Source organism: Leptinotarsa decemlineata, unplaced genomic scaffold (assembly GCF_025532065.1).
Source record: "Leptinotarsa decemlineata unplaced genomic scaffold, Ldec_3_MD MMD2_tig00000035_RagTag_RagTag, whole genome shotgun sequence".
NCBI lineage: Eukaryota > Metazoa > Arthropoda > Insecta > Coleoptera > Chrysomelidae > Leptinotarsa > Leptinotarsa decemlineata.
Genome location: NW_027412540.1, coordinates 27,602,832 through 27,627,210, shown reverse-complemented (window position 1 = coordinate 27,627,210; position 24,379 = coordinate 27,602,832). Strand labels below are relative to the sequence as shown.

The 24,379-nt window shown below is 35.7% G+C and overlaps 1 protein-coding gene across 2 annotated transcripts in view; it reads right to left on the bottom strand.

Annotated features, from left to right (window-relative positions):
- Shrm (Shroom) overlaps positions 1–24,379 on the bottom strand; it is a 401,550-nt gene that overhangs the window by 137,777 nt on the left and 239,394 nt on the right. For both annotated transcript variants that reach the window (XM_074172193.1, XM_074172192.1), the window contains exons 2-4: positions 8,188–8,518; positions 5,989–6,123; positions 2,300–2,579 (exon numbers count right to left, since the gene is read on the bottom strand). In XM_074172193.1, coding sequence (XP_074028294.1) covers positions 2,300–2,579; positions 5,989–6,123; positions 8,188–8,445 — 673 coding nt within the window. In that variant the 5' untranslated portion in view covers positions 8,446–8,518. The remainder of the gene's footprint in view (positions 1–2,299; positions 2,580–5,988; positions 6,124–8,187; positions 8,519–24,379) is intronic.

Genomic DNA, 24,379 nt, shown 5'->3' with positions numbered 1-24,379 from the left:
CGTTAGAGGTTGAGTCTTGTTTGAAAATCATCAGTGTCATTATTAGATTGACTGGAGCCTCAGCTATACTTGTTTCCTTATAACAGTCAGTTAGTTTGGCGCATGTTTGACAATACAGTCGATCATCACGTGTTAAAAATTCCATTTTCAGATGATTTAACAATAAGCTTTGCACGGACTGGTTATTAGTCGTATTAGAAAAAGCTAGATGAAGTTCCAGAAATTCACATAAGTTTTCGGTACTTCTTGAACATTTACCACAAAGTAAACCAGTGAGGATTTTTCCAGCGAAAGATTTACAAACACATGACGAGATGGGTTGTACGGAATCATTCAGTCCACAGCGGTCAGGAGTATTGATTTTGCTATTGTTTTGCTCACGAAGAGCATTTAACAAGAACCCCAAGAATTCGAAACAATCCTCTTGTTGTCCTAACGAGTATCTAGTGGATTTCAAAGACTCTAGGAAATCGGTTGGAGGGAAAGATGATACCTTCTTACGAAACTGCAGCTGCATGAACAGTTGTTTGAGTTTGATGAATAAGTAGGAAACATTCCCGTTCTCGTTCATCATTAAAACTTCGTTCAGTATATTTGGAGAGTTTACTTAACAAAAAGTTGCCCTAATACACCATGATTACATTTGGAGTTCAGCTGTATATGTATATATAGATCTGTGTAAAAATTTAGCATGTTCCATACTATTCTTTAATTTTGTATAGTTTCTGTAATCTGTATTTTTCATATTTTCTTTATACATTGTAATCTGATTATCCGATGATAAATAAAGCATTCATACAGATCTCCGAAAAATTACCTTTTTGTAGGTTGAGAGTTTTGAATTGTATTTCGTTACTATAAAGTGTATGTATGTATCTCATCGAGTTGAAGAAATAAAGGAGCTAATTGTAGGACTTTGAGAAGCACACATAACACAGCTTTTTCGAGTACCACGATCCAAGTTTTCTTCAAGATCCCTCTTCAATCTGAAGAAGTCATATAAATCAAGATCTTGAAGAAAATTATGACTTTGTGAGAAAGAAGCCACTTCTTGAACTCTAAATAGAATGAACAAAGTGAAAATAGATCATTATGGTTGGTTTCCGGATTTTGACGTAGCCTTCTTTGGTTATAATCTCCAAACATTTCGACTGCAACCGCGGCAGTCATCTTCAGTAGGTGGACGGAAGTTCTCTTCTTGACGTGTCAACTGAAACTACAAAAGTTTCAGTAAACACGTCAACCTCGTCCATCCACTGAAGATGACTGCCGCAGTTTGCAGTCGAAGCGTTTGGAAATTATAACCAAAGAAGACCATGGCAAAACCTGGAAAGCCTACATTTCGGTATAGTAACAGATATTTTGTCAGTTTATTATTATACAGGCAAGTTCAACAGAGAAAAATAATGGGAGATTGCATGGTTACTACAAAATTTATTGGGAAATTGCATAATTACTACAGTAGTAGAAGAAGTAGCAGAAATATTTTGAAATAGCTATCGCTAGTTTCGATGAATGAGGATTGATGTTTGGAAACTGTTTAGTTAATGTCGGTTATTTCACAGGTGCAGAAGAGATACTGAGAAAGAAACTAGATCATTGATTAAACTCAACCAAGATGAAATAAATCAGATATTACTTTTCTAAACATTGTATAGCATTTTTGACCACCATTTTCATCCAACATGGAATTAATTTTGAAGAGGTCGATCTAGTAAATGGAAGTTTGAATACAATTCTCACTGACATACATCGATACACGTTTTGCTAGGTTATGAAAATACAGAGGTGTTTACACGAAACCATTTCTGATAGGTCCTGATTAGCTGGTAGCTATTCTGCAGAAAACCCCCAAAGGAGATATTTGCGTGCTGTTAAAGTGGAAAGGTGTGTAGAGACTGACGTATCTATTTTGGAAAATGTGGTTGCCCAACATAGAACGAAGAGAAATGTGGTTATATACCAGAAGAACTGTATAACAGATTGGCAATGTTGCATGTATTGCTGATTAATGAAAAAACATTCTAATTTTTGGCGGAAAAGAAGCAGACAGATAATGTTCTTATACTAGCTTTGAAATGATGAAACTATCGATTCTAAGAATTTTTCCTATCACCAAGTATATTTTTCGAACTAGGGAACTAATTTTCTGGTGATAACGATACTCACTATAAAATAACAAGTAGAGCATGATATATATTCATAGTTTTGTAGCTAAAAACACACCTCAGTCAATGCATTTATGGAAGGTTCGAGCGGTAATTGTGTTTGTGGAAAAAAAGGGGATGCATTTGCCTACCTGATTCGGTCAGGTGTCCATGGCTCGGCTTGATGTTATCTTCGCAGAACTTGGGTTCTTGATAAGACCTAGCGTATTCTTCAAGGTCTGATTGTGTCAGTTGCGGTTTAGCGGAAATATCTCTCTCAGGTGGGGAAGGTACAACGTAATCCATGTCGCCCAGCGATTTACCGTCGTGATCCACTTTTGGCAAGAATAGTCTTTCGTTCATCTTATCGTAACGAGTTTCAAACGTTTCCGGCGGGATTTTTTCACACTTTTCCATCACAGTTTTGAGTTTCTATAAAAAAATATTGAATTAAAGTTTGGTTAAGTTTTCACCACAGTATTTGAGTACCACAATTGAATTTTTTTTTGTCATCAACATATTTCTATGAAGTATACATTAGCATTGTTTTGTTTTAGTTCAGATCAATTACCTACAGTTTTTTTCATCGACTTTCATAGGCACTGTAATAAAAAATTCAGCTATTTACGAGCTCTGTTCAAAAACTAAGGTGACTGTTCAAATTTCGCGGGCCACGTATATTTAATTAGCGTTTTTATTGATTTTTCATGTTGGTACATTCGTCTCCAACATATGTTCTCAGTTTTAGCTCTTCAGCATGTTTAGTTTGTTAGTGAGAGGCATAAAAGTCAGAAGTGTTCTACATGTTCAGCTATTTTCTGCTATCAAAAAAATGTATCATAGAATTTGCGTCAAATTTTGTGTTAAAAATGGAATTGAATGATAAAACACTTGAAATTGATGAACAAAAGAATTCTTTTTGAGAAGAATGAAAATTCACCTTATTTTTTCAGCCGACCTTGTATATATTCGACAGTTCAAGCTATCGATTATATACAGTGTGTAAAAGCTAAATGAAATAAATTCATTATTTCGGTTATGGTATATATTTTAACAAAATCCCGAAACACGTCAAATTTAAATTTTAATTTATAATACTTCAACGGAAAAATGCTACCCCTACCTTCAACCCCCGTCAAATGACAGGTGCAACCCCCAATTTTTTAAATGGAAAGTATAGGCTTGTGATACATCGTTTGACATATCTCTTCATACTCTATTCAAAAAATATTATCGCTTTATTACAACAATAAAGATACAATAAATTAAAATTGGGGTTATCGAAATTCGATAAAACACTCAAAACTTATTGCAATATACTCAAAACTTATTTCATGTTGAGGAATTGATAATAAGAAAGTGAGCAAAAACCATAGCAATGAATTTCACTAGTTCGGACTTCCATTGTCTACTATATAAAATGATTTGAAATCCCTGAAACAACTAAAAAAGAAGAATTAAAAATGGATAGCTGAAAATGACAATTATATTAAGCAAAATAAACCTGAAATGAAATAATAGTGAAATAAAATACAAGTAAAAATCGAACAATTGAATAAATAATTTCATAATTTCATATTTCATTTCAGGTTTATTTTGCATAATATAATTGTTATTTTCAGCTATTCATTTTTAATTCTTCTGTTTTAGTTGTTGCAGGGATTGTTATTCTATTTGGCTTTAACACACTGTATAATCGATAGTTTAAATAGTTGAACAGTCGATTATGGACTATCGACAGTTCAAAACAATAGATTATTGCAATTCGATAGTTTGAACCATCGATTATGCATTATAAAACACACATGCTATGTGCTTTTTAGATATATTTGAAATCTGTTGCCATTTTGACGATGTAAGTCTGAACCTAAAAAAATCATCATTAATAATGCTCAACAAAAGTACTATTGAGATAGTTCCAATACACAGAGCTATAACCACAACTGAACTAAACAACTAAGGTCAATATCGGTTATTAGAAATTATCTGCTCGCCGATATTTACACATTCCTTATGGAACCAGATTATTAGTTATGGTCATAGCGAAGAGAATATTAACGCATTATGGACTTAAGGTATCCTCTAGACTCTAGAGTAATCGAATTCCAAAATTCATAAGGGTTCATAGCCACTTGATTTACAACATTCCTTCTGTGAGAAAGCAATAATAAGAATGTCCACATAACTGCTGTTTGTCTATTAAAGCAAACAAATACAAAGTCGAAGTAAAGCTCGAAAAATGTTTTTGTTTGCTTTTGATTAGCGTGTCGCAACTCACTTCATGGGAATTGTTATGAAGAAGGCAACGTTATTCGTGTTACTTTTGAAGTGAGAAATGTTATTTAATCGGAACTAATAGAATGGGGAATCAAGAGTAAATTGATTTTGTTTCTTTTCGCGGACTTTAAAGGAGAATTAATTAGAAATAAGTACATTATTCTAAAATAAGATGAATAATATATACATTGAAGACAAAGTGGGGACAATTTACAGCATGAATTGAATTTGAAGTCATAACCAGTTTATCAATATAAAAGTTGTAGGATCGCCAAATCAGTATGATAATGAAACATTATTTTCAGCATTTCCACCTCTCTTGTTTTCTTTCGAACAAACTGAATCATCAATCCAATATAATCACTCTCTAATATGCGCGTTTTTCTACAGGAGTAGTGAAATAATTGTATACGGTATTAGGCATTGTTTATACCCTGAGGGAATCAGTATAATATAATCAATGGTAATTTGTGGTATGTTAATTACTGTGGTCGGTCAGCTGAAGCTTAAAATGAGAAATGCTAACTAGTTATGATGAAAACGTAGACGAGGAGTCAACCTGTTGGGTTATTCAACGGAAAATATTTTCCTATCATATAGCTACTGTATATGTATACAAAGTAATGAACAGTGACAATTTTCAATTCGTAAACTGAATTGTGACAGATAAATGATTGAATAACATAATGTGTATATTATGTAGATTTTGTAATCTATTTGCCGGGAGTTCTATTATAGGAACACCTAGGAAATAGACATCAGTCTTATATACAATACAATTTGAAGGCCAATTCAATATGAATATGACACTATATTCTTTTTATGAATATGAGTGACTCAAAACAAAAAATCACATTATTCCAAGTGTAAAACCATATATTTTATTCTACAAGAGAAACTGAAAAGTGGTATGCATAAATTTTTCGAGACTCTCGTAGAAAATATATACCTAATTGACGAAATCAACTCTTTCACTGATTTTTATGGAGTTTTTCAGGGTCAGGGGGTTTTTCGCCTGAACAAATACATATTGATTTGATTCCAATATATATTCAACCAAAAATGTTGATTCAAATCTCAACTGTAAAAGTTCAATGTTGAAAATAATTTTGAAATTATTTTTCGTTTCAACTAATGAACTCAAATAATGACAAGTGTGATTTTTTAGACCTGAAAAAAACGAAACCTATTTATGATCTTCAATATGTATCGATTCAAAAATGTATAGGTGTACCGCAAAGAAGTGTACTTGTCCCTTTACTATTCATTTTATACCAAAATGACAGTGAACTTATCAAATTGCAATATAGCAGTCGGTGAAGACTGCTATATTGCTACATTGTAGTCTGGCGAATAGTTTCTGGAAAATGACATAAAAAAATAACATTCATTTCGAATTATATGTGTATTGAGAGTAATTTTAATACAACTTCCTTCGGACGTTAACTGCAAAAGTTCGAAAACAATAAACAAATAAAAATTCAGAATCATACATGTTGCCATAAAGATATCACTTTTATTTCTTCATCCGCCACCGCCCGGTATACAGATGTATTTTGCTCACCTGTTGCGTATAGACAGAGTGCTGTCTTTTCATGTACGGCCTGGTATAAGCCACTACCTTCTCCTTAGGATAGTTGGTATGATCCGTCCATGATTTTGATCTATGAGACCCACCTGTGTTCTGATTTCGAAGAGCCTGAAGGCAGAAATAACATAATCAGAATGAAACATCTTCGGTTGATGTATATATTTAGTTCCTGAGTAATCACATAGTGTTTACCAAATAGTCCGCATAATAAAAACTTGTACGACGGAATAAATTGCTAACATGGTAATTTATTCACTGGATGTCTGTGCCATAAATACAATCTGCTAGCTTTCAGGGTGAAGGAAAACAGTACTGATTTTTTGGGTTGCACAAATTAAAATTCATCATTTTTCACGACTACCACCAATTGGTGGTTATGGAATCACGGGCCATTGTTTTACAAGTCTGACGTTGAACAATAGAATCAACGGAGTTTGTGAACGAGGAAAGTATGTAATTGGGAGTTGGATCAAATAGTGAGTTGGAGCAAATATTGACAAGGATTGTGAGAATCGTTCGAATTTTCGCTAACCAGTTCAACTATGAAAAATGACTCACTGCGGAGTGGCCAAAAAGTCACTTGGCTCTAACTGGAAACATGGGTTTTGAAGATCCTAGGGAAAACAGTAGAATAAAAAAGTATCGGAAGTAACAGCAGAAAGAGGCCTGAGAGATCTACGAACAGAGAGAAAAACAAAAAATCTTGAGAAGCAGTCACGTCGGAGGACAAAAACTGAAACAAATAACTTTGATTGAAGTTCCTCTGCAGAAAAAGATAACTGTATAGGGAGTGACACCAGCGGATATGATATAGACAACGTAGTATCTGATGAACCTAAAGAAACCCTGTTATTTGTTCCGGAAGCTTTGAAGCCAGAAGATTTTGTAATCGCCAAGTTTAGATTATTGAACACGAAAAAAGTAGTTGAAAACCAGAGCCCAAACACAACAGGACACAATAGGATAAAGGCGATATAAAGAAATGAAGTAAAGGGCGATGATATCTTTCCTAACCTAACCTAACCTAACCTAACCTAAAGAAGTCGCCATCTATGAGAATATTTAGCCAGAAAATTGACTGTTACACTGAACATGAAGAAATACCTACTAGATAAGCTAAAATGTTCGTAGGCCAACAGCCAGATGGCGCCACTATATAGAATTCATATTATTTTTACCTTCAAAAACACGTGTACGTATGTCACAGCTACCAGACTAAGGAACATTTTGAATGAAGCAACTTTCATAAGTTTAACAAAAATGGATGAAGAGGAATTTCGTGTGTGAATGAAGCATTGCTTTTTGGGTTGATACACATTATTCGGACTTTACACCAGAAAAATCATCCGTCGATAAGAGGTTTGCTGAGTTCGAACGAGGTGAAATGCAAAGTGAAGATGATCTAGAAAGCTGAGGCTCGGAAGATATATAAGAAACATGTTGGGCATGTGCATGAATATTTGTGTATGTGAAAGCTCTGTAGCTACCGTAGAAAATGATGGTACAAAGCTGAAAACTGCTGTTCCAGAGCCTGTGGATATTTTATGACTTGGATACTGGACACATGGACTCTTTGATGGGTTGATCTGATTAAGTTGTACTAAACGTACGTTTGATACTCTAACGGAAATATTTTTTGAATCATTTTGATAGTACCTGAATCCAAAACAAACAATCCTCCAGAATTGACTGCAGCACTTTTCTATATGCGATTTTGACCAACCAAGTTGACGTCAACCTGATTGGTGAAATACAGTTTGAGAAGAGTCTGGTTTTTGGACCATTGCTTGTTTTAGATCCATTTAACGTTATAGTTTCCAGTTATACTTTTTATTACAAAAAGGACCTAGTTACTTTTCTAAATTATGACATTATGAGTTGTCATAAGTTAGGCAAATATGAGGCCTTGAGTGAAAAAAATGGCCAAAAAAATTTTGCCATTGAAACATTTCTTATAGTCAATCTGTTGAGGAAGATGGAATATGAAAAACCAGAGAAAGAAAACAGCGAGATATGTTCGATTTTCCCATTTTAAACACAGTAGCTTTTTTTTAATATACAAAATTATGAAAGTGATAAAAGAAAAAATTGAACATTTCACCAAAAAGGCGAAAAATAACGTTTCGCCTACAACATTGTCATCATCAGCTGACGTCAATCAAATTATCATACCTGTGGGGTTTCAGCAGCGGCGGGTACCGGCCAAGAAGGGAACTTTTCGTGTCCAGCCCCGTACTTGATAGACTTGAGGGTGGATGAATCTCTGACAGGTGGCGCTGGTGGTGGAGACTCGTCATTTCTCGTGGGCCGATCGTTCACGCTGACCGGCGCGAAGTTCAGCCCTGATTGGTTCTGCAAGTAGGAATACACGGAGCCTGATGATGGTTTGTTAGTTTCCCTCAAGTTCGGAGTCGACTTGGAGGGCATCATTGTTTGCACCAGGGATGATCTGCGGGCCGGATATTGCGGCTTTTTCGGACTCTCGGAGCCATCAGTACTAGCTCTGGAAAAAAAAATTATTTCAATAAAATGAATTCTCACGTAACATTACTTTGAATAGTTTATTGTGTGTGGCTGTGGGATAATATAATAACAAAGGAAAGAGGAAATGAAAGTATTCTTAGAACTGAAAGCGGCCTCGGTAGTGGAATTACGACGATGAATTGAATGTAAAATGGGAAACAACCTAATGGAAACCTTTAAGAGTTTATACAAGATATGAACGAAAAATCTACCTAATGGCCTAATTTCAAGTAGACTATATTATATAGCTGTTTTACAACTTAACCTGGGGGATATCATGTTTTATATAGAAATATAAAAATAATTACCTAGTATACATAGGTAAGTGAGTAGTTCATGAATCTTTGTGAGACTGAGAAAAAACAAAGGTTATAAATTCCAAAGTAAATATTAAAAATCTACACACATCGGAAAAGTCTAGGGATATTTTTATAACATACTGAATATCATAAAAATAAATGCATGGGGTCGTTTAATTTCGAGTTTGTACATTCTATGCAGTTCTTGCTCGGCAATTAAACTGGAAATATTATGCTTTAACATGGAACGCCATCACTTACCATTGGCTGAGATGAATAGAGCTGTAGGGCTTCTTCAAGGTGGCATGCGACAAAATGATGTAGCTCTTCGTTTGGGGGTCTCCCAAAGTGTTATCAGTCGATTGTGGCGGCGTTTCCGTGAAACTGGCAGTCCAGCCGAACAACATCCAGGACGAGGACGCGCTACAACTGCAGTTCAAGACCGATTTTTAGTCTCAACCGCAAGAAGACAACCGACAATCACAGCACCTGAGTTGGTTAACGTGTTGCAGCAGACGCACCAGGTAACCATTGGTTGTGATACTGTCAGAAATCGACTGCATGAAGCAGATATCCACAACAGAAGGCCATTTAGATGTCCACCTTTGACGAGAGGCAATCGCGGTAGAAAATTAGAGTGGTGTCAAGAACATCAAAACTGGGATGCAAATGATTGGGCCACAGTTTTGTTTACAGACGAATCCAGATTTGGATTTCATCCAGATTCTCGTCGAGTAAGACTGTGGAGACGACCTGGAAATAATGAACGTTTGAGACACGTCCAGGAAGTCCACACATACAGAGGTGGTACAGTAATGCTATGGGGCGGAATCATGATCGGCGGCAGAACCGATCTCGTTTTTTCAAATCGCTCCTTAACAGCTCGACAGTACCTCGTCAACATTCTTCTATCTATCGTCCGTCCGTTTACTGGTGCTGTTGGTGAAAACTTCCACCTAATGCACGATAATGCTCGTCCACATGTCGCGCGTCTAGTGACTGACTGGCTCACCAACGAAGGAGTTGATGTATTGCCATGGCCAGCACAATCACCGGACCTGAATCCCATCGAGCATGTATGGGAGATGCTTCAACGAAGAATTACTCCGCATATGGAGAACATTCACACAACGTTTCAAGTGAGAGAGCTTTTAATCGCTGAATGGGCAAATGTACCTCAACAAGACATTGACAATCTCATTTTGTCGATGCACGATATATGTAGGGTCGTAATAAACCAGCCTGGAGGCCATACTTTGTACTGATTCCAACTTTTTTTGTATTATGATTTTTTTTCGGGGTGCCAAAGAAGAGCCATATTTTTTTAGTTTTGCTTATATGCGCACTTAGTATTTTAGACCATTTAATAAATTTTGTTGTGAGTTACATTCGTTTAATAATCACCCGTCAACTTTTTTTCCCTAAAGCGATCTAAAAATAAAATTATTGCCATTTTTAAAAATATCCCTAGACTTTTCCGATGTGTGTATTTGGCTTAAATAAGGTAAAATATAGCAAAACATACACAAAGGTGAGACAAAAGGAAAACCATATGAGCCAGGCATAACATGAATATGTTATCTATCCAGAAGGCTTCAGATTTGTATTCAACTTTTTCTTGAAATTATATATGGAGTAGTGTCTAAATTCACTGGGCAGAGCATTATATTGTTTGATAGAGTTGTAAAAAAAACTACGAGAAAAGCAGGCTTTCGAGTGTTATGGAATAATAAAAGTGTGACGGTTTCGTGTCCTCGAATTATTCGGTGACTTTTTGTAAATGAGGAATGTATGTGTATTGACACTTTCCATCTAGTCCAATTTCTGAGGTAACTTTTCAATATGATCAACGGCAATTTCTGTTGTTGTTTTTCACCACTTTTAACACTTTTTACAATAAACTTTATTGTATTAGTTTCAGAATGTCCATATAGGATAAACTGCAGTAACGTTAGTTACAAATAAAAGTGGTAAAAAACATAGACATTTTCATTTCTCTTTTCATTATGATCTCCTACCACGTAGTAACGGCTACATCCATCAATTTATATGATCAAAGGCCTCAGAAATATCAAGAAAAATAGCTCTTCACTCTCTTGTTAACACGTTACCTGATATATCTCCATCAGTTGATATTATATCCCAATACAATAATAACTGTACTTTATTATTATTATTATTTATGCTGTCCAGGAATTCTTCCGTATTTCACCCATATCACCAATCACTGTCTAACCAAAATGGTTTTTTATTCAAATAGTAAGAAGGCTTTAATATTGCCACTACCAAAAACTACTAATCCTCAAGGACTGAAGGACCTTGGTGCAAAAAGTATTTCACCCACAACGTCCAAAGTTTTGGAAAAAATAGTTGATCATCAGCTGACGAATTACCTGAATGAAAAATCAGTTTTATCTCCGTCACATTATGGATTCAGAAGAGTAAATCGTTGCACTATACTACCGTCTTGTCGCATATAGTCGATAATATTCTCACAGCTTTAGATGAAGGTTTATATACAGCCCTGATATTTCTTGATTTCAGTAGGGCATTCAACATTATAAACTGTGATGTACTAATTCAATTTTTGTGCCATATCTGAAGATGGTGTTGAATTCTTCAATAACTATCTGAGGAAAAGATATCAGAATGTGAGAGTCGGACTTTCTTGAATTGAAGTTGGCAGTGCCACAAGGTTCAATCGTAGGTCCACTACTTTTTTCTATGTATACCACCCAACTCGTTCACCACCCAACTCCCTTACATATTGTTCTTCTCATCTAGACGCAGATGACACCCAGATGCATTTTTATTTCAAACCTGAAGATGCTATTAAGGCATGTATACTACTTAATAAAGACAAGAGGAAGACTTAAAGTCTCCCTCTTGAACATGATTCCTTGGTGTTTGAAACACGTGTCGAAGTGTTCAAAATAACGGTTTGGTTTGGGATGAAACTTCCGTGATATTTATTTGTAAAAGTAGTAGTTACGAAACGATTTCTTCTTACATGTAATTCATGTGAAAGGAAGTGTTTGCATGAATATGGAGGGATCAAACGTCAAAGAGAATTTTTTCACAAAAGCTAACCTCTCAACAATTTCCCCCCTCCAATTTTACATGAAGTTTTATTCGTAAATAAATGAAAATTATTCAAGAAAAACTGTCCAAAGAATGCTTAATATTTTAGCGAAGGAGTGTAAGATGATGAACAAAGAAACATATCGAAATTCGTAACTGTTCTATGCTCTTTTTTAACTGTTTCTGACATGGCTAGACATTCACTGGCTTCATTGTGCGATATCGACTAATATAATAGAAGATAAATCCGAGTTTCGAACTAACCAATAGAATTGGAAATGAGGATCGTCTCAAATTACAAGAATATCTCACAGGTCATCGACCATTTTAACGATTTTCGACTAGGCGTCCACCAATTCACATATATTACCATTGTAACCGAGATATTTCTACCAGATAATCTTTCTGTAGACAACGTGCACCGATAAGGTTGTTCAATATCTCAATCTCGAGTATAATTTTCGGGAATAATACACGGGAAACAATTTTTCGACCATTGATAGCCTCTGTGTGTTAATTAGTAGAATTAGAGTCATTAAGTATAGAAAAATATTCACGAAAAAGGCGGTTCTCATACTTAAAACGAGTTTTTGTTAATCCGAGATAAGATTCAAGAACATCTGTTTCTATTCAACTCGATTTTGTTCAACGATATACAAGGTCTATTCAAAAAATAAGATGAATGTTCAAATTTCGCGGGCTACGTATAGACAATTTTTTTTCTTGTGATTTTGCCCTACATATGTATCTGACACCCCTTTTTTGTAGAACGAATACTGAATTCAGTAGTTGATGACTACAAAAGCCCCAAAAGGCAATTCCATATCTCAAGTGCGACTCTATCAAGGAAAAATACAAACAGCTACTAATATTACCCAATGAGGCCAGTGATGAAAACATCTGTTTTGATATTATAAAACAAGAAGGCAATTAAACCAAGACTGTCTTGACGAAGATGTAAGAGAATAAGTTATGCATTTATTTTGCGACGCGCTGTATTTTAGGAAGAAGGTTTACATTCCATTACTCATGTGGGTATCGTCTTCCATCATTTCAAGTTCTGAGAGTCAGCGTTAAATTTTGTTCGGAATAATAATTGCTTCCTGCACATACCGTATAACGGCTAGACTATGGTATGGGAGGTGTTTATGCCCGTGGTACTTATTTGGTACCAGTCAGAACGGGACTGAGTAGCGGGCGATGGGAAAAATACATTTTTGACACGATTGCAGACATTCCCACTATGGGTAGAATGTTGGGTTAAGGAACTTCAATAAATCACTTCTCAGATGTACATATTCGTCGTACAGTATAACGTAGATTTCAGAAATTACAAAATAAATTCTATATTTATTGTATGCCAATCATTCACAGCAGCAATATCTGGAAATGACTACCATATACAACTGAAACGCAGAATCCAGAAGATTCAGATGAAGCCCTACAGAAATCTTCAGTGGACAAATCAGAGGGTTGCCCTTCCTTTTTCATGTTTCAAGTTTTGTAAACAGCCGTAAATTCCATCTTTGTCTCTTTAAGGAGAATATAGTGGTTGCTTATGTCTGTATTGTTCACGCAAAAAAGTGTAAATATTTTGGAAACAAAATATTAAGTCAGTCTTTCACCTATGAAAAGACAAAAAATTAAAATTTGGAGGAATATTGAAGTAACAGAAATTAACTGAGGTTTCTAAACATGGACAAGGAAAAAATGAGAACTGAACCAAATGGATGTGAGAAAATTGAGACTTTTGAGTGCGATATATATTGAAAAAATCGATAATATACCGTCTATTATTGAGGTTATAGATATAAGGGTATCTCTTTATGTTTCTACGTTTCTGTGTTCATAAAAATATGATAGAACTGACCAATATTTGATGAAAATCCATTATAACGTAACAACAAAAATCCAATTTAGAGTGATATTTTCACTTGATCATCCACGATGTCATCCTCGGACGTCACAATACTATTTGAATGAATTATGTATCATGCTTTTATAGTAATTTGAACCATTGTGAATATTACTACCTGCCATTACCTACATGATGAATTCCTTAGCTGAACTATTTGCCTATCTAGGAACAACTCATAAGATTGGAGAATAATGAATACCAATTTTTACTTGAGCTAGAATTTTACCTACTTTACAGATCTGTCGAAATTACCGATTTCTCTGTTGCAAACTAAATTCAAAGAAGGGAAATGATTCAACTCTATCTGATCATTGAACAATTAACCCGGAATTTTCACAACTGATTTCTAAACATTTCAAAAGATTAAGTTTTGAACCTTCCTCTTCCGTATACAACACGTCATGATCATGATTGAATTCATACCCTTCTGTCAAAAGACGATCCGCAAATGCTTGGTTTTTCCATTAAAAAAACTACTCCTATGTTCTTTTATTATTTTGGAAAAAGTTTTTCTGGTTTGTCCGATATAAAATTTTGGACATGAACTTCTATACTTCCGATCTATCTCACATTTTATTTTCAACTTCATTGTTTTTAATAAATTTCTCCAAATCATTATTTGTTCTGTAGGTGGAAGGTAAAGAATTGCAGCGATAGGTTACCTTGTAGTATATATAGGGAGAGTTTTAGTATTTTGAACTTTTGCAATGCTGTTTGCAATTGATTTTTCTCTTGCATTCTTTCCATTTGCATTCGTTCACAACAGTTTCATTTGAATTCAGTTCCAGACAATGGTCCTTGAAAAATTGCTCAAGATTAGACAGATCGTAATTCAAAGCACCAATAGCCTGAAAATACTCTTCAGGGTTGAATGCCGAATATAATTGTTTACCATCAGCATAATAGGAAGGCCTTGAGAAAATTGCAAATATATAGAAATGTATAGACTGAAGAGTGGAGGCCCTAATACTGACCCTTGTGGTACTCCCGTAACAATTTTCAAAAATTTTGAGGCTATCACGTATGTTGTTTCGAAATTCCCAAGGATTTGCACATTTAAAAAAATTTGCATGATCAATTCACACTACATTTTCCTATATTTTCACCGACCACGCCATAGCTAAAGTTTCGGATGGAATAAATAATAATAATAACAGAATGGTACTGGATGTAGCTTGTAAAGTCGTCAAGAGTTCGAATTCCCTTCTCTACATAGTCCGCGACCATGAGAGAGCAGAAATTGGAGAATTTCTCATTAAGGCAGATGCCCGAGCAGCTGATGAACTCGGTTTATTTTCCACACTGAACGAGGTGATCATTCAGCAAAAGGCTCTAATAAAAGCCGCAGAAGTCACCTCACTTCTGCGGCAACACAAGCATAAGCCAATGTATGGGGTCTTTTTCAATAACATTAAAGACCTTGGCTTAATGGGCTGAAGTCGGAAACTGAGGGGTTCATCATGGCTTGCCAGAATGGTGTCTTCAACGTCTTAGTCTACCGCAACCGCTTGATGGGTAAAGAGGTTCCTGACACAAGGTGCAGGGCCTGCCGTGAGGGGTCCGAGACCCTAATGCACTTGCCATCAGCATGTCAAGCATATGCGGTCTTGAACTATATCCATCGACATAACGCGGCCGTAATAGTGCTACATTACTACCTACGGCACTCTTATGGTATTGACGAAACACCGCTGTTGTCCCATGCTCCGTGGGATATTGAATTTATTGAATGTATTGAACATATTCGTTTCTCACCCACAGGCTCATACAAGTTAATAACCTGGTGTATCCCTTCTCTACCACCAGAGCAAGAAATCTTAGCCAGACAGATGCACATGATTCTCGGACCCAATGATCACTCACCCTACGGTTTGGGGAGTGGTCGTTGGTTGACAATGCTGGTGCACTCTCCCGAATGTATCGGGGCTTCGGGGGATAGGGCCTGATCAGCGCATACTGTGGCGAAAAAAAAATAACAATTTTTATTCAATCCTGTCTATATATTTATAAAATTATTACAATGTGTTAAAACAACGATAAAAATAAAATAAATACAACAATAAAAATTAATTGGCGCTCGGGGGCGCCAATTAATTTTTGCAAATGCGCCAGTGGCGCATTTGCTTTTTCAGCTGCAGGAAAACCCGGAAAAACCTGCAGCACCACATCATCTGAAGATCTTGATCTAACAATGTCCTCTCTCTCATAAAACAAAATGTAGGGTGTCTCCAGAGGCTCCAATAAATTCAATGCATCGGCAGAACACTTCGTGACACGACTATCGTCAAACTTAAACCAGTCCGTTTCTTCTTTGACCAAGGCGTAATAATGACGACATTCAACGCCAGAACCATAGTGAACAATGACTGCATGAATATTATAACAGTGGTCTGATATGATATAGGATACGTCACAAATGAAAACCATGTTATGATAGACAAATTTACAATCAACAATATTACAATATCACTATTTAATAGATTTGTACACATATACATACAAACATTTACTGAATTTTTATTCATACATACTAGCAAATACATTTTCATTTTATGTCAAGAAATTCTTAGATACTATAGAAACATTTATTTTGCAAATATCCTTTCAATTTAGGTTTGAAGGAGTTTTAATTCCGTTGCTAAAACCTGAATAAAACGACAGAAAAGTTCATCAGTTCATCCACAAACCGCGGTCACATCCCATGAGGATCACCCAAGGCTAGCAAATGTTTATTTTTGTTGACTAATGGTTCTTGTGATTCGAGGTTGCCGAGCTAGCTAGATTGGGCTAACTGTAAAGACGAAATCTTCCGGAAGGTATAACATGTTGCCTTATGATTACCATAAGCGTTTATGGGTACGGTAATTTTTTAAATGAGATAACGTAATAAACGATTCGTTTAAAGGTGCTGCTTATGAACTGGCAGACTTGACCGAATTTTGTGTTATTCATAGTGTTTTTCTGGCAGAGAAATCGTGACAGTTGCATTTGTTCGAACGATTGACTTTTGATTTTGCCACTGTTGGAAATCCTCAACACAATAAGCGTAAATACCACCCATTCTACTGAAATTATAAAAACTAGAGGTCATTTGAATACCTAGATCTGTTCATTCCTGATTTTCTGATTGTGGTTCCTGGTTTGGATTCGTTCAAAAGATTTTTGCTGCTAGCGTTTTTGCACCACTAACACTAGGCAATGAATATTACTGGAGTTTTTTCCCAACACCAAATCGTTATTTTTACACCTCGACACGTGTTTCGATCACCAAGTGATCATCTTCAAGAGGAAGATAAAACTAAAAACTACTCAAAACTAAAGCTACTTATACTAATCAGGTACATCATACAGGTAGGTAATCAGTAATACCACCCATACAAGTGTACCACCCTAAATTAAATCAAGGAACTAGGTATGAAGGTGGTTTTTAAAACAAGTCATACACTGCAGAGCCTTTTGGGAAGTCCAAAAGACAAAGTCGAGAATTCGGAAGTCTGGAATTTACGAAATTGAATGTAAGGACTGCGATGCAAAATATTATGGACAGACAAAAAGATCTATTAAAGTGAGATATAAGGAACACATAGCACACTTAAAATATGGAAGACCTGAAAAATCAGCAGTCGCCCATCATATTTTGCAACAAAACCATTCCATAGACTTCAGTTCTTTAATATTAGTTAGACAAGTTAACAACAACAGGCAACCAGATGCCTATGAGAGTGTAGAAATGAGTAAACATAATAATATTATGAATAACGATAACGGACCAATACCAAATAGCATACTATATAGCTTGTTGAAATAATATTGTTGGGTTTACTGATTACTACAAAAAGACACATTGTGAATATATTTAGATAGGCAATATTGCGAAACTAATTTTATATAGCTGAAAATTGTTCTATATATAGCTGTGACATTTAAGCATACATAAGGACATATTGTAAAATGATAGAAAGGCCAATTGTAAAATTAATTTAGGGTGGTACACTTGTATGGGTGGTATTACTGATTACCTACCTGTATGATGCACCTGATTAGTATAAGTAGCTTTAGTTTTGAGTAGTTTTTAGTTTTATCTTTCTCTTGAAGATGATCACTTGGTGATCGAAACACGTGTCGAGGGGTGAAAATAACGATTTGGTGTTGGGAAAAAACTCCAGTAATATTCATTACTACACCAAAGGTTCCAAAAAGTACATCACAAATAGGCAATAATTTCAAAGGCAACAGCTTTATTTGCTTGCATATTCTGTTGCATCCGTAACTTCAGAAGCTCTTCTTCACTTATCACCAGAGTAGAAATAATTGCCTAATTAGGAGGAAATTCGACATTAGTTCCGAAGGTCTAAACACCAAAACTGTGTTCCCTAAAGGTAAAACTCCTGAAGAGGTCTTGCAACAGGGACTTCCGAAACTTGATTATTGATAAGGGCCGTCTTGTTGAAGCTATATCTGTCAAATTAGTTGTCAATTATTCAGTCTGTTTTGCCAAACCACCATGGACCAGAGTCCGAATTTTATGAAACTTGAACAGGGATCTACACGATGTTTTTTGATCAACATCCGAAATGATTTGCACAATCAGTTTTTGAGCAATAAATAAATTCGTGGTTAGTGTGGAGGAACCCCAAAAGCATATGCCATATCTTTTTCTAAATGCCTGGTAATAGTTAATTGAATACGAAAACGAAGTCTAGAGATCAGTGAGCCACAATGCCTTTTCCTTTTGAGACAATGATCTAAAGTGAGTCCTAGAAATTTGCATACCTCTACATGAGAGACTGTGTTATCATTCTCAGATATTTCTATGTCGGAGCAGTTTTTTGTCTGCGGTGGAACTGTAGTGTGTGAGTTTTATATAGGTTTGAATGAAAAAGGTTTGCACTGCACCAGGAGATTGAAGTAGGTATCTATAACCCTGTTCCAGCCTGTCCCTATGGACATGTCGAACAACTTCTGGCAGAATCTTCCTGGATTGACTCACTGTTTATTCACCCTTCGCAGTTTGATACCAAACAGTTGTTGGACTATAGTAGGGATGAACTGCGATGTCTAACAGACCTTCTTACAGGTCACTGTCATTTGAATTATCATATTCAGAGACTCGGACTGTCGAAAAACAGTGTGTGTCGCCTCTGTTTGGAAAACAATGAAACAGCAGAGCATATACTTTGTGCCTGCCCCGCTTGGGACCGAATCAGGTTCTTAGAGTTCGGCAGAGCCGTATTCTTACCATTTGATCTGAAAGACCACTCATCATACAAACTAATCGGCTTCTTTAAGAAGCTGGGTTTATTTGGTCGAGTGTGGCTAGGTGTGAGCCACAATAAACTCTCGCGGGTTGAAGTGGATTGTCGAATAGACCCACTCACTTTGGACCGTACCAAACCCTATTACATTTTTCTTTCAAAAGGTTGTCATCTCTATGGAATTGGAAGAGATGTGTCGTCTGCATACATGACGCATGTAGCAATTGTATTATTTATGCCATTGCAATATGGTATGGGCACCAATATCGACCCTTGGGGTACACCAACATGTGAAATTTTTGTATCGAAAATAAATTTTGAGTAACTTTCATTATGTATGTGGTTCAAAGAAACAAACTGACGTCTATTTATGATAAAATATTCAATCCAATAGATTGCATTACCCCTTATTCCATATGATTATAATTTGTTTGATAAAGTCGTGTGGATGACGCAGTTGAATGCCCTGCTGAGATCACGAATTATCCCTACAGGACATTCTCGCTTCTCAATTCTTTTTAAAATACTGGACTGATGAGATGCTACTCCAGTGATAGTTGATTTCTCTCAATCAATGCGGAATTTTAAATACCTCACCTTCTATTTGTCTGATAACTGAGGTGTATTCGATTCAATTGGTAAAACCAAGCACGATTCTTTTCAAGGATAAGGCTTCAGTTAGATATTTTTTTCCTGTGAAGGCAGATGTGCCAAGGTGGTTGTGAAAGGACACACTTTTTGGATTTGAATTCTTCTTCCTGTTGAAGTTGATATTTGCCCTTCCTGAATTGAGTAGAATAATATAACTAGCCCTGAAAATTCCAGTTTTTTGCTTTATCAAACCACGAGACTCCCGGTTTTTGACAGATAAACCATTGCCTTACCTCTTTAGAGGTAAGTCTTTGAGAAGTCCTAGAAATTGGAAAATACTCTGGATCCCTTTTTGTGTTAGGTTTGCTTTAACTAAAATTTAATTTTTGAGTTGTAGGATGAATAAGTAGTTTATGTTGAAAAGAGTGAATCTAATCACTTTGCTGTTGCATATGCTATTAAGTCCAACTCGGCTAGAGGCTAGAAGTACAGATCTTTCTGATCTGGTGGTGTCCAGCTGGATAATGTACTCCCTCCATTTTACTGTTATGTGAAGAGGACCAATAAGGCCAGAAATTATAATTTATTTCAACTTATAATGTTATTCTGACCCTATTTCAAATTTTCATAAAAAAAAACTATAGTGGAAGTGCTACATATTATAAATCTCTATAAAAATCATAATTATGATGCTATATTGTTGTGAGCTGATTTATAGTACTATGGGTAAGCATTTTTCAATTATGATGTGATATAATCTGGCAAAATTGACTTCTCAGTCTTCTCCAAAAATATCTTCGATTTCCACATCACAGAAGCCGTTTGTTTCATATAACTTTAATATACTTGTATTTATGTCAGTTGTTTACCATTTATGCTATTACTTAACAACCAAACTCCACAAATACGTTCCCTTCAATTATTCCCAAGTTGATTTCCCAGCTTTATAAATGGTTGCTACTTGTGATTCAACAAAGTTGGGTGGCGTCCACTTCAATGTTAATTTGAATTTGATGAAAATAATCTTCAAACAAACCTGGCTCTCCGGCCGAAAGCTGCCGTTCGCAAATAAATGTACACCGGATTATTGACTTATCAATAATTTGCTGTTACATGATCTGAAACCTTGTTGACTGGAGAAAAGGAAATATTATGGTTCTCAATGAAGTTCGCAAATCTATCAAAGAAAGCAACTGCAAATATACCATGAGACTGAGTGTTAGGACAGTCAACTGAACTTTTCGAATTGATTTCTTCATTTAATTTTCAAAATGAGACCATCCTTCGATTTGATATATGATTTATCTGTCGAAACACATTTATGCTGCACCAAATGAAAACTAAAATATTGTCTTCCAAACAAATTTATGACATTTCACAAAACGAAAGAAATAGAGATCGTATAACTCGAATAATAATGCCTATTACAATGTGCTGACCTATTTCCCTATTTCCACAAACGATGTAATATCATACAGTATCTAATCTCGTAGCACTGTTTTAAAAATACTGTTATCGAACGGACCTCGTAATCCTTTTTCAAGAGAAAACAATATTAATTGTTGAATTTTCAAACGAGAACGATGTTGATTGATGTCCACGATAATTTAGGTGTGGATTACATGTTTTTTTGCGCCAGCAGCAAGCTCATGAGGTATGGAAAATGAGAAGCCTATTATTTTCCAGATACGAACCGCTTTAGAGACAAATAAATTAAATCATATAACCTGTCAGGAGTATTCATAATTTTCAATTGCCGGTTGCGTCAAAGACTAATCATGCATTCATTAATCAAGGTGTGGTGGAGTATGGAGCACTGTAATGTTCGTTAATGTAGAAAAACTGATACAATAGGTAACCTGCTGACATTATTCGATCATTTTTTTACTTCTGGTCATTGAATGCTATTAGGATTCATGTGAAGGATTTAATGTGAGTAAAAGTATTACAGACACTAAGACATATACAGGGTGTAACAAAAGTACGTTGAAATATTCAAGTAACGTATTCCTGAGACAATTTCAAGAAAAAAAGGCTATATGAACTTGTGTCCGAAAATGCTTTGTTTCGGAGATACAGGGAGTTGAAATTGAATTTTTTTGTTCGCTTTTTGAAAATAACTCTTGCAAAAAATAAGTTTTTTGTACGAAATTTGGTACCTGGGTTTTTTTTGACGTGGGAAATCATAATTTCGTATTAATTTCCATGTACCATCCAGAGGGCGCTGCGTACGCTTGCCCTAACCTTTTTGACAGTGAACTTTTGGTACTTTTCATGAAAAAACCTAATTCCCACACCTTTTCCAAGTAAAAAAGGTACACCTCCTCAACAACGCTGGAGGTGATCGTTTTCGAGATATTTACAATTTTCTATATCGATGCATATTACTTAGCTCCTGGCGCTAAGTGAAGTTGCTGAGAACATTACAAAAACTAAGTATGTGGTGGATCTCGTCGTCTCGTCGAAATATAGATTGTTGAAATTTTTCAAAACATGGTAGGTTTTCGTCATAAGTATTTTGCAATTTTGGTTATTTTCATCAAACTTTATACGCAGTTTTACCCGTACAGACTTCTTCTAAACTGAGCATTATCGAACTACTTATTCAATCCAAATAAAAAAAAAGTTGTCAGGTTTAATTATTCAATTAAAAAGTGCTACACTTCGGAGTTTGTGATAAAAACAATTCAGAGAAATACTATGTTATTTATTAGAAAAATAAACATACAAATTGAACGAAACAACTATTACAACAACTATTCAAAATGACGACCCCCAACAGTAATACAAGCTTCTGATATCCTCATCAAAGAATTCCGCACCCGTTGAAAAATGCCCGGAATGTTTCTTATCGTTTCGCAGCAAGCTATGATGCAATCCCTCAACATTTTCTCGTTTTCAATGGGGCTAGCATAAACTAGTGATTTCAGGTGTCCCCCAAAGAAAAAAACTAACGGTATTGAGGTCCGCTGACCTCGGGGGCCAATGCTCAGTGCTTCTTCTTCCTATTTATCGTTGGGTATATGCTACGTCTGAAAAATTTCTTGCTATCACACTAAAATGAGCAGGAGCATCATCGTGCATAAACCAAGAGTGATTTCGGAGACCAATGGGAACATCTTCCATGAGTTGGGGAAGCTCGAGTTCCAAAAAATCTAGGTAAGCATCTCCATTCAAACGTAAGGGGAGAAAATAGGTCCCAATTAAATAAACCCCATTTATGCCTACCCATACATTAAAAGAGAATCTGTCTTGGAAATGAGTTTGCGTTATCGTATGTGCGGGTTATCTTCCGCCTAGATGTGGTTGTTATGGAAGTTCATGATACCATTTCTTGAAAACTTAGCCTCATCTGTGAAGAGGATTTTTGATGAAATTTGCGGATGTTGTTCGACTTTTCTTTGAAGCAGCAAATTCAATACGTGGTTGGAAATCACGTAACGTAAGGATATAATTGCTGTTCCTTTAAAATTCTGTAAACTGTCATGTGACTCACATTTGAAGTTTGACTAATTTTTCTTGTACTTGTCTCTGGATGTTCACTAATTTCTTCGAGAACCGCCTTCTCTAATTCTACAGTCCTTGTAGTCCGTGGCCGTCCTACTGCAGAATTTGTTTCAAAGCTTCCAGATTAGGAAAGTCGCCGGAAAAGATTCGCAAATGTCGCTGCACAAGGAGTCACACGTTGGGGATACCTTTCCTGATAGATGCGTCTGGCCTCGCTTGAATTTCCGTCAGCCAAGCCGTATGCAAAAACCTTATCAGCCATTTCAGCATTCGTAAAGTCGGGCATGATACCAAAAAATCACTTTATAAACTCCGAACTGTGAATTTGTCAATTAATAGTTGAAAATGTGACAGCGAACTTCTATTTTTATAAACAAACTTTCATAGCCTACTCGATTCATTTATAGTCTATTTCAAAAGAGTGTAGAGTAATAAAATCTCATTAAGTATTCAAAAGCGCTACAGGGTGATCCGTTAATAAATTCTGTCACTTCCCTAGTCCGCATTGCAAAATTATGTCGTTTCATAAATGAGCAGGTAGGTATCACCCTGTTTTAAGGGATTTGTCCATTGTTATCGACGGATAAATACTGAGCCAGAGGCGCGCTAGTGGGATAATTGCCAAAAGAATATGCATTCATAAAAATTATATTAAAGGAAATAAAAATTTAATACAGCAGAACAGTGTTATTAAAAAATATAAAATGTAACAATAAAATATATACGAACCGAAATCGGGAAATACTCACAAACACACACGAACGAACTTTACGTATTGAAACACTTGTGGGGACTTTAAATCAATTTATTCACAAAAACGACAAGAACTTTACTGGATACGTTATTACAATTTGACACTTGAACAATACTAAAACTGTGAACTTCTCTTAACGTTTAACAACACTCTATTTATACCCTAATTGAATGTTCTAGAGATTACTAGGTACAATTTTCGAGAACCTTCCGAGAAAATAATTATTCAGACTACCCTTAATTCTAAACCCTAACCTAAGCAAAAGTGTCACTGTCACTGATACACTGGTCTCTGTCCAGATTGCTTATCCCGCTACAGTATATTTACAATTATTCTACATCAGTATAGTCTTCATCCGAAGAACTGTCATCATCCCCTGGTGTTATAATTATAGGGTCAACCACCTGATCGACCAAGTTGTCCAGTTCCCACATTT